Here is a 12250-nt window from a genome sequence, read left to right on the forward strand (position 1 = left end):
TAACATGTGATGTGTGATTGTGTTGCTGTATTTCACAATATTTTTAGTGAGAGGATAAACTTGGACTGCTTAGGTATTCTTTATGCACACGTAATATATATGCAGATACAGATGAATATGTCTGTATTCTCTATACAAATATGTAGAAAAAAATTGGAATGATTCGAAGATCCTTTGATTTGTAGATCCTTTGAGCAACAGTTGTCTGGGGTTACCACAAAGAAGCTCTTTTGCATCCTACAACTAGTTTTGCCGCCCTTTGGCTGATGGACCCTTTTTTTTTTTTTTTTTTTTTTTTTTGCCTGTGATCACATAGTTAGCAGTAACTTTGGGACATAACTTAGGTGTTTTCTAATATTTGGATGTATGTATTATGCACATCTCCATATTCTGGGCAGTGGATGTCTTTGAACCAGCTATGTTTAAAAAGGTCATATTCCATTTGTCAGTCTCTGCTTTATCTCATAGGCAAGTGAAAGAAACATTGAATTTCCTCTCTCCCTTTCAGACTTACCCATACTTTACACTGCACTGCTGGATAAACACACCTTGGAAATCAGTTCTGGCATTAATGTGGAAGTTCCTCCACTGGCCTGAAAATACAGCACCTTGTAATTTAAATTGCCTTTATACCATGTATGCCATGTCTGAGTCTGCTTTGGCAGTACGAGGGGCAGGAGAGGGGCTGGGTCCCGACGCGCAGCTGCAAGGGGGGCTGCAGGAACTGCGAGCTACATTTTGGTGAATTCAGCAGGATATTCTGAAAATATCCTGTGTGCATGCATTTATATCATAATGTTATACCGCCTATGTAGGGTCGGCTCCCAAACCCACAGCCAACTAGCATAACAAAATCAGATTTTACTGCTGTAGTGTCAGCTTGGGGTTGAAATATGGCTTTGAAACCCTCCCTTTCACCCCACATTTTTAATGAAAAACAATCCGGCTGGAGTGCAATAGTGCTTACCCTGGCTATATTTGACTTTAGCTTTTTACTTTTAAAGCCTTATTTTAGGCTTTAAGAGCTCCCAATTAAACTTTTCAGATCCAGAGTAAAAGTCTGAACGTGCCTGCTTGCACAACGGCAAGATTCCTGGGTGGGAAAAGGATATTTTTTTAGTTAAAAATAAAGCAAATGAATATATCAATACATTTTTCCTTTCCTACTCCTTACGCTTCTTTTTCCTCAACCACTTTCACTTGCTATTTTCTGATTTCCTTTTTTTAACATCTCCCTTACCTTTCCTTGAGTTCTTCTTTTTCTTCCTCTTCTGTTCTTTTATTTCTTTTTTCAGACTTCCCCTTCCCTGCTGCTTTACTTAGGTTACGTTGTAACCCATAATAGTTTGCAATAGGAGGGCTAACTAGTTCATCCTACCAGTCAGTACAGCATGTGCTGTAAATAGCTTTCCAGATAATACCAAAAATGAAGCCTAGGTCAGATATTTGTTTATCCATTATGAAATCCATACAGGAGACTATCACCAAGGCATCTGACAACCTTACACGATTAATTACATACCAGCTCAATGAGGAAAGATTTGATTTCAGTTAGCTTTGCAGCAAACTTAAAAGAACATAATGCCATATAACCGTCAGTTCGTTAACAACTCGCCTCCAACACTACACAGCCCCAACTCCCATTATAAGCTCTACTAAAGCCTGGCTAGAAAAACAAGTCTCACACCGTGCTGTGAATCTCACCGGAGAGAACACACTGTCACTGATCATGGGAAATTTAAAGCCAGCCGTGACAGCCAGAACAATGAAGTGATTTATGCAAGGTTTGCATCTAGTTTGCTAACTAATAAATTCTACATGCAGGTGCATAGCCCAAGACACTGAGGCCATTTGCACTGTGCCTACTATTATGTAGTGCTTTCAGTGCACTTATTAATGCAAATGTGAATACAGACCTGCATACTGAATTCTATTTTATAGTTTATAAAATACACCTATCTCAGTCTCTGGGGGCATATACACTCATTTTATAAAAATTGTGTGTATTGAAATGTAACTAAATGCCTACTTGCGCTTCAGTAGGCTCCAGACTGCACAGGAAAGAAAGGTCTTCTAGCATGCAAGTATTCAGGAAAAAAATTGAGTTACCCCAGTCCCTCACAGTAAAACTCATTTCAGTTGCTTTGGTGCAGGAAGCAAATTTGAAAGCAGAGATTCCCCTGAGAAGTCTTGGTCTGAGGTGTGATGGCAAGGGGAGATTTCTGAGGCAGGCAAGACAACCTATGAGTCCTAACAAAAGAGGATGGACCAGAGCTAGAGTTGTTCCTGGAAAAGACCTGCTGGGAGAAAAGGGAAAAATATTCCCTGTAACTGTCACTTTGAAAACCTGTTGCCGTTGTGTAGTTTGCCTGTCTGAAAGGACGAAATACAGGAAGAGGTTGTCACCTAGAAAGAGCAGATCAGTCTTTATATGTTGTGAAAGTTGAAGCTGGACAAGTGAAGTAATGGTGTTGTGGAGGTGACTTCATCACAAGCTGCTCCATAAGCTCCTCCTGAAGGAAGAAGAGAGCAGTAGTAAATGAAAACATTGATGAAAAGGAGTTTTCTTTAGAGCCTGGGCCTAGAGCTCATTCCTGCAAGAGTTTCTGACAGCTTTCTTTTCTCCACCCAATAAAAGGACATTGTAATAAATCTTTGTCAGTAGAAGTCAAGTGCCCCCATGAGATTAGACCAGCTGCGACAGGCATCGTGCTCACTCGCAGGTCATGTTTTGGTACCTGCAGACTGTAACTCAAATGGGCCTTTCTTCCCTCCACACAAGGGGCTCTGCTGCACAGGCGCTGCCAGCTCGGGCCAGGCAGCTGAATGCATATCCACCTGCAGAGCGGGTGGGGAGGGCAGGACAGGCAGCCCTTCTGCTCCTCAGCCACTGCCACTCGCGGTTCAGCATCCAAAAGGCATCTGCCACCAACTCGAGCCTGCATCAATGCCAGGCTGTGCCCCAGCAGGGGCCGAGGTCTCACCACTGTGGCTCGTGAGGTCCCTGGGCCTGGTGGAGGTTTCCAGGCTGTGCAAAGCTGCTGCACGAGCTGAGGTGGCTTCACAGGGAGAAACACTGAACTGAACCCACATGGAGGTAGACTAGGGTCTCCAGGGTGTAAAGTTCGGGAAATGCTGTTTCTGTATGAGACACTGTAGTTTGCAGCCTGGTCTGGAGGGAGCTTTCTTATCTGTGTTTCTCCATAATTCATCTTCAGTAGGTCTAATGGCGTTTAGGGGACCTGGGTGGATGGTGCAAAAGAAAAAGGGTTTTTAGAGTCTCTGTGCCAGCTGCTGGATCAGAAGAGTCCTGTAGACGTCCAGAAACCTTTTGGTAGTGTGATTCGTTGGCTGAGCGATATCATTGTTCAGAAACTCATTTGTCTATTCGCATCAGGCTCAAAGTGAGAGCACTCGTAGTGTAAGCATGGGAAGGCCAACTACTGCTTTCTCCAATTCAAGCTAGAGGGTCTGAGGTTTACCGTGTGTAGGTTTTTCAGAAGGTCCTAAGGTCTTTGCACTGAGGTTAAATGATGTTTCTTGCAAGAGAAAGAGGCCTGGCCTGGTGTTCTGGGTTAAAATTTCCCATTCCTTGCTCTGCTCAGTAGCTTGTACTAAGCCACTTTCTCACTCCAGATGTGGGAGAAAGTTAGTGATGGTTTACTTTGGGGTCCTTCAGGAGGAAAGGAGCTGTATCAGTGTAAAAGAGTACAATAATATTAACTCCAGTTAACTCAGTTTTGTTCTTGGAGAAACAAAGATCTGAAAGTCATATGTGCCACGAATTTGTGGTTTGGAAAATACTAGATAGTCAAGATGTCTGTGTATGCGACCTACAGAAATACTTATCTCACCACTGATTTACTCACACATGTAAACTTGGTTTTTCATTCAGCTGCCTCTGATTATTTCCTGTTCCTCCCTCTTTTTCCTCCTCTTGCTTGTTTTGAAAATGCTGGTCAACACATGTTAAGACAGAGTCTCCAAAACCAACAAAAGAAAGTTCAGGAGAAGCAAAAAGAGAAACAGTTGAGTAACATTGCCAATTCTAAAATGAAGATAAATTATATAGGACCTTTTATTGAACCAACAAATATTTTATAGTATTCACCATTTGGGACCAGCAGTTCTTTTTTCCCTTGCTTTTGAGCAAGAATAGGAGGTGTGTAATCCATAAGGAATCTGTACATGTTTAGGGAGCTTCAAAAATCTTACAGTCTTATAGGTCTGACCTACTGTGTCTTGATTTCCAGGTCCTTTTTTTCCACTACATAATACTCTGTGCCCTTTTCTCTCTGTCTCATTCTCTCATTCACACATTCTTTCCCTTGTTGGTTTCAAGCCATATTTGCTTTGTTTACATTAACTGTGTAGGATAAAGCAGGGTTTTAAGGCAGCTACTGTGGTTCTGCTTATACTGTATTAACATTGAGTGGAGGGAGAAATGTGGATGAGAAATGGGTCCTACGTAACAAGTCAGCCATTCCTTTGCTGTTCCCTGCAGGGACTCCAGGTGAATTCAGTTCATCATCACGCGCATTTGATGTCCTTGATCAAAATTCTTAGATCAAAAGGCTAAAACGTAGCTGTAGTCAGTGTTATTTAGAACATCCCTAAAGTCCTTCAGGCATATAAAAGTTATGGGTCTGAATCATTCTGAAATGTTTGCATGTGCTGCAAGAACCACACAGTCAGAGGGCCTTTGTATGTTGTGAGCTGGAGTAGATGTATGTGCTGCTGTGTATTTAGAAGATGCATATTTTCCTGTAAGCTATTTATATATTATTTTAACAAAAAAGTCAAGTGTAATGGCAATGTACTAGAGGAAAGTGATATTACTGTCCAGCTTGTAGATAGTTTGCCTGCTTCTCTTCCATATCCTAGGATTTATTTTCTTTGGGTGGGCATTTTACCTGATAGCAAAAGAACAAAAGAAAAGATTTTAAATGCAGGAGAAAAACCTGTAAAAATCTGCTCATAAATGCTTTTGAAATGGATGGAATATTACCTTCACATGTTGTCTTTGGACTTCTGTGACTCATTTCCATCTATGCTAAAATGGGACTACTGGTTACCTTGCAAGAGAGCTGTCAGGATCAACCAGTGAATATTTATGAAGAAATTTCATGGTGAAAAAAAAAAAAATATGTGCTACATATATTATTAATAATTATGTAAGTCCTGAAAAATACTGTGCTATATCACAAAGCTGGCATTGTCCAGTGACTACACTCTTGGCACTGCATGCTACAGTAAGCTGTATACTGAAAACTCATACTAATGGAAAGGTATACAGGATTCCATTGGTAAGTGATTTATAGTTACTTCCTATTATAAACAAGAAGGAACAAATATCCAGCCTAGCTGGTTTCTTTGGGTGGATGGTGAGAGCAGAATGAGACGTTCCTGGCCAGGCAAAAGCTGATTCTCTGGATGTTTGCACTTGGGAGCAGAACGAAGCACAAGAAGGGGAGGCATAGATGACAATCCTTAATTATAAATAATTCTGTTTGCATTTTCAGAGTGCTTAAAACTTTCCGGTTGCAGAGAAAGTGACCACCTTCTTAAGGGGTTTCTGGACTTGTGACAAAAAGATGTTCCTGATATTCAGTATTAAGTAGACTTAAATTGGAGCTCAATATATTTTGAAAACTTACCAATATCCTTCTCCCAGGAAGTGCATTGCTTTTCTGAGACATAACACATCACCTTCATCACTAGCTAATTGATTTGGTTCTGAATTAATAACTATGCTATTGAGTGCAGCTGTGATTTGATTAGAAAAGTTATTTGTGCTGGTCAATGTTATGCAGCTGATAAACTTGAGTATAAGCCTTAGTGTATAAAAGTCTTGGGGACAGTATGGAATATAAAAATCCACCCTCACTGTATTTCTCTAGAGTCACATTACACACTGGTATTGAACTAAGTGTGGCGCACATGTCAGAGGAGAGCCAGGACTTCTGCGCTGACGGCGATAGAGGCTGAAAATTGTGTGACAGCCTGTCTTGATCCAAGTAGAGAGAGAATCACATTTCTTCAGGGGAGACCAAAGGTGGCTGCCCCCCAATGTTTAGGTAGATGAAAGATAGCCTTCAAGATAAACCTTGGTGAGGGCAGCTATGGTGCATCCTTGGTACCTTGTATAAAGAGGTGCCTCTTGTGTAGTCACAGAGAGGCCATGAGTAAAGGGGTGGGTCTGCTTGCCTGCACTTGTTCTGGGGTGAATCCCTACCTGAGACTAGTCAGTGGGATTCAGTATGGTGCATCCTTTTTCCATGCCTTTATTTGCCGTTTCCAGTGATGTTACGCAGGCCTAATGCCATTTCCCTCATTATCTCAGAGAAGAAATTTAGGAATGCATTGTACAACGGTCAAGAAACCTATCCCTTTCCATACTGGGACTGCTGTTCTTGGATTATGTTCCTGTGACAGTCTTACCGGCGTGCTGCTTTTACAGTTAAAATCTGCTGTGCAGTTGTTGTGCAGCTAAGTCAAATTTCAAAAGCTGTGATTACCAAAAGCCTTAATTAGTGTTCAGGGCAATGCAGGTAGATTATGAAAGGTGAGGAATAAGCAAAATGTTGTGCAAGAGTCAGCTTTTTTTTTTTTCTTTTTTAACTATATAAAATTTTTTCATCTAGGTTCCCTGTCTCAGCAGTAAGGAGACAGCCTGCAGTATATCCCAGGCTGAGGTAGGCAGCTAAGGCCAAAGTTACACCACCAGTTTAACCTCCAAAGAAGAGGCCTGGTCCTCCCCACATTCAGCTTACAACATATCCACATGGATGCTATTGCTGCCAGAAGGGAAACGGTGGGAGGAGGTGGCCGTGGAAGAGAGCTAGCCTGTCTGTTTTTGCAGCAGCACATAGAGAAATTGTACTATGTTGATAGGTCAGCTGCAACCACTTCTTTCTTACAAGACCTTTTTGTTGTTTGTGAGTGGATGGACTACTAGTCTAGAAAAAGTTGCACGACTTTCAGATGGCAGGTTAATGGCAAGTGAGATGAACCCTGCCTCTAGTTCTCCCTTTTGAGTTGGATCAAGCTGACTTGACCTGCAAGATGTGAAGGAAGGCCAGGGAGTACGGGGCATGCTCATGCCCCCTTGAAGGCAAAGGGTCTGGAGACCCACGTTCCCTGCAAAATTGGGTTATTTGTTTGTGCTATTTCATGAGGTTATCCCCATCAAAAAAATGGTGAAAATATTTATTTCCTTCACTAGGGTCTGTGAAACATGGAGTTCAAACAGCTGTGAGCTGCTTGGATGCTATGGCAGTACGAACTAAGATGTGCTGTTACAGATTTGGTGTAGCAGAAAAGGATTTTTGGCAAGAAAAAGAGGGCCTGTGCATTGAAATGATGGATTTCCAGGCTTGGTTGTACTAACACACTTTAATACCAGTTCTTAGCAAGAGCTTTGCAAATTATCAATAATGGTTTTATTGTAGCCCAGTTTCAGGTTTCTTTGAAATGAATTACTTGGTTAAAAAACATAAAATTTGAATTAAATAAAAAATGTATTTTCTTTTAATTTAGGAAGAACCTCCAGCAAAATTAAGATTGTGTGACTCCCTGCTCCTGAATTTTATTTTTTAGCTCTGCGACTGCTCTTATATGCCTTGGGCAAGCCACTTTCCTTTAGAGCTGGCTAAACACCACTAAAAAATATTTGCAAATACTCCTTCAAATAAACGCTTGAATTGGAATGTATGTCACCATTCACACCTACTTTCCTCAGAAGTTTATACAAGCAATTTTTTTGTTCATAGGAAATATTTTCCAGCAGCAAAAGAAACTGACAGATGCATGAGAGATGTGTATTTATATCCAGGTTTGCTCTGGCAATGACATGCTCTATTACTTGCCATTTCCATTTCTATACCTACTGACCTATTCAATCCTAAACCTCCTCTTTGAAATTGTCACTATTAGAACATAAATGAAGCAAGGCTAAATAACGATGTGTAGCCAAATACTGCATGAAGAAGGTGGCTTTCGGTATCATTCAGTGTATCTCTCCTGATCAAATGTTGACAGGGTTGATTTCTGGCTGGGAATCCAGTCTCATGAAGAGGTGCACGGCTTTACTGTAGATGTACATACTTTAGATGTATGCTGAGTATAGGGGCTTTCTACGTCTTTATTGCTATTAGTGTTCATGCCATAGCTGTTTTTTTTGTTTGACTCATTCTTCATAGGTATTGCCGTAAGGCATCAACATCTAGTTCCTCTATAATACATTTCTCTGTCAGGATAGCAGGCGTGCTGAATAAAGCTTATACATTTCCGCCTGGTAAATATTTCTGGCTTCTCTGCGATGTGAGGACTTACATGAATGAACAAATATGACTGTTGATGGGAAAGTGCAGATTTTGCCCGTGATGCAATTTAATCTTGGAAGGCTGTTAACCACGTGTGCTTGTTGCTTTAGAAATATGCATCCCTCTCAGCCTGCGCTTGTGAGCGAGTTGCAGCCTGGGCAAGGGACACATTCAAAACCACACGCATGATGGCTGCTTATGGGCAAACGCTCTATTTTTAGTGCATACAGGAGTGCATTCACTGAAGGGCAATAAATCCGATTTTTAGTTTTAGTTTTTGTAATTCCTTATGTCCTTGGGATTTATATATTGAACAATCAGCTCCATTGCCCTGCAAAATGTGGCTAAACTTCCAAGACCAGCTTTATTCTCACTACTACCGAGATAACCAAAATACTTTTTTCCAGACCAGCCTGGTACGGGATGCTCCGGACAGGACTCAGCACTGACGACAGCAGGTTCTGCTTCACCAATACCTACTCCTGTAATATGCTATCACAGGAACCTCCCCACAATTGAAATTTCCCCACAGTGAATTTTTGGACATGTGCCTTGCTCAGAGCTCAGTGCTGATTTCTCCACACAGAGACCGTTGAGTGAATCTGACCCTTCATAGGTGCCTGAACAAGGATTTTATTTAGAAATCTAGTCTCAATTTTGGAATTAATCCTGGGTTATTTTTTCCATTTGCCAATTCCATGAATTTGCTTGTTTTAAAAACTATTAAAAGAAAATAGACATTTAACATGTTTTATTTCTGTTTTCAGAAACTCTTGAGAACGGACCAAATAAGTGTGAAAGGTGAGTAAGGGGCTTTATAGTATTTCAATATTTTTATTTTTACTGTTTATCCTGACATCACATAGCTACTGTAGCTATGTAAGCCGTACATGTAAATATTTGTTATTGCTTGAATCTAGCGCAGCTAACAGAAAAGGAACCAGTAAAGATGAAACATACTGGAAGGAGATCAACGCAGCTATGGCCCTAACGAACCTTGCCCAAGGAAAGGATAAGCTGCAGGGAACTACCAGCTGCATCATTCAAAAATCATCACATATATCAGAAGTAAAGACTGTTAAAGTGCCATTAGTTCAGCAGTTTTAAGAGATGGGTCCTTTTTCTTCTTCCTGTCTAATGGACATTTTCCTCACGGGATTGGTTTTCAGTAAAATCAGATTAACAGATATGAGGCAAATGTGGAAAATAGGCCCCTTTTTACAGTATGGTCAGTTAAAAAAAAACATTCCTTCAGACTCAGATGTTTTCATAGTGTTAAATGAAATGTTCAATTGCTTCTATAAAAGGCATGTAAATTATAAAAAAACCTGTTTTTATCAAAACATTAACTTATTTTATGTTAATCAAAGTGCGCATAAGATATTTGCATTGCTATTACAGTAAGTGCCTTGCTTTCAAGAAATAAGCTATAACGTGGGCATAGTACAACACTATTATGCCTCAAAATGATAATGCCATAATGCTTAACCTTTGTATATTATTCCAAGTGGGCTTAAACAGCCTAGGGCTAAACACATTACTGCTGGAGGCCCTGGAAAATTGTGCTTATTTGACTTGTACAAATTGAGTCTTAATGAAATTGTTACAGCATCCTCTCTCTCTTTTTTTTAACCAGTGTTATAAACATTGTACAGTATGTTTTGTCAAAGTGACAATGAGGTTGTTATGCATGTTTCTCACCTGTATATGCAGTATATTAAAATACCAAAATCATTCCTTTGAAAAGTGCAATACTCTAGAACACACAAATTTAGGAAATATGTTGATTGTTCAGATTATTTTGAACTTATACATGTGCTCCCAGACACATTGCCCATTATGGATTTCTAGTTGAGAAGGTTCAAGCCAGACTATCTATAAATCCAAGCTGAATTTCTCTCTTTTTAAGGCTTTGCTAGTGACTTATTGAAGTTTTGATGTAAGTAAACAAAACTTGATTTCTTCTTGTACAAAACTAATTCTATAGTGCAATTTATTATTTGCAATGGAGCTCAACAAGTTTCCATGATACAAATTATTACTTTAATGTGTTTTACATGTTTTTATTTTGTACGTACTGCATAACTGAGTACAGTTGATTGACAATTCACATTTCAATGAAAAAAAGCTGTAACAAAATATCAAAGCCCAAACTAGAAACATATGGGACATGAAACCTTGAAAAATCTCAGCATCCAGTTTAGGAGGGTTTTAAGTAGATACTAAACCATGTATTAAATGCCATGTCTCTAAACTTGACAGCTATTGAGTGTAATAACTAACGCAAAACCAGGTTTGTTTTTTAAGGGGATTTTTTTTGTGTTCAACTTATTCTTAAGTCGTATAACAATATTCTAATGAGGTTTACAGTGCTTGAATAAACAGTGGCAAAGCCAAATACAATTTATACTGAGTCAGTTACAGAAAACTGGAAAAGAGCTGATTGTTGCTAGGATTTGGATTTTTTTCCTGTGGGTATCCTATCAGGTTTTTTCCTACTTATCCCTGTCCTCTTTTCTCTTTTTGGTGAGCCATCAATGAACAAGATCTGACTGTAGTCCTGCCCTCATTGAATGTAATGGTAAAACTACCATTTCAATGGGAGCAGGATTGTGCTAATGATGAAACTAACTTGCAAATATAGGCTATTCCAGTTGCACTAAAACAGTCAAGCTACATTGCAAATATCAGCCTTGGTGTGACTTCTTAGGAAACTTCTTAATGTAACATAACATATTGTTGGGTTTATTTAGTGTACAATGAAAATGATTTGATATGAAAATATTTTGTACATATATATTTTTACTTTGTTTTCTAAATTGCTGATTTGCATTGACTTAAAGTGCCAAGCAAGAAATGTATGTCATGACTGTATGAACAGTTGAAGTATATGTTTTACTGACTTGCATCGTTATGTGTCTAGGATTCCATGACAATAATTTTTGATACTTTACTGGATTTTGACATAATAATGTGAGTTTATAACTAATAGAGAGTTAATACTTCACTTTTGTTCATACTATTATAAGTTATTCTGGTATTAAATATTTTGTGACAATAAATTGATGGTTTTGTCAAACTTTTCTGTTAGATATAGTCACAGTGTTTTTGTCTACATAAATGACAACAATATTTGTCATGTAAAAAAGACACCTTCGGTGACTTCTCTGGAGTAAAATTGGAGAAGACAAGCCATTGTATAAAAAACTTGTTCATGGTTCTTTTTTTAAATGATCAAAGCGCAAAGATTAATCTGTAAAGCACATCAAGTAGGTTTAAAATTTAAGAAATACTTGGCATAATTTCTTGTTACCATTTCCTTTAATTTATTATTTTTTCTACTGCTGCTTTAGAGTTTTCTGAAACACAGATTCTAATGAATTATGTGTCTTTTTTAAATAACAAGAATCATGATCAATGCTGAGCCAACAGCTAATGAAGACTCAATAATTATTTATAATATAGGAAAAACAAACATTATTACGATTGCTCTTCTTTGTTTCAACATATGTAACCATTTTAGTAAAATAAATAACTGCAAACAACATCTTGCTGGTTTGAATTAAATATTCGTTTATCTGTCGTTTGCATTTCTGATTTCCTGTAATATTCTGGATTTTCCTGTAATTGGGTAGAAGCACACGATAAGCAAAGAGAAAACAGCATTGGTAGTCTTTTGATTAATACACCTTTTGGTGCAAGGTTATGTGAAGTAATTTAGCACATTCCTGATAAAAATGGCTGTTTAGCAAGGGTAAGCTAATAACTGCTAATAACAACATGGCATGATGGCTATAAATCCTCTGCATTTGAGGAGTGCATAAGGAACCATAGCTAGTTGCTATCCTGAGTCATTGGACCGATATCAGTCATTTAGGGGTCTTTTCTGTTTCCCGGCTACCTCTGTCTACAGTACCATGTGTGGA

The 12250-nt window shown here is 39.0% G+C and overlaps 1 protein-coding gene across 3 annotated transcripts in view; it reads left to right on the forward strand.

Moving 5' to 3' along the window:
* The window catches only part of MKX (mohawk homeobox), a 49688-nt gene extending 37825 nt beyond the window's left edge, over window positions 1-11863 (forward strand). The window contains exons 6-7 of one of the 3 annotated variants that reach the window (XM_068934501.1): window positions 9092-9125; window positions 9245-11863. In XM_068934501.1, coding sequence (XP_068790602.1) covers window positions 9092-9125; window positions 9245-9431 — 221 coding nt within the window. In that variant the 3' untranslated portion in view covers window positions 9432-11863. The remainder of the gene's footprint in view (window positions 1-9091; window positions 9126-9244) is intronic. The other 2 variants (XM_068934502.1, XM_068934503.1) reach the window with 2 other exon arrangements.
* Window positions 11864-12250: the final 387 nt, after the last annotated feature.

This window comes from Struthio camelus, chromosome 2 (genome assembly GCF_040807025.1).
Source record: "Struthio camelus isolate bStrCam1 chromosome 2, bStrCam1.hap1, whole genome shotgun sequence".
Lineage (NCBI taxonomy): Eukaryota > Metazoa > Chordata > Aves > Struthioniformes > Struthionidae > Struthio > Struthio camelus.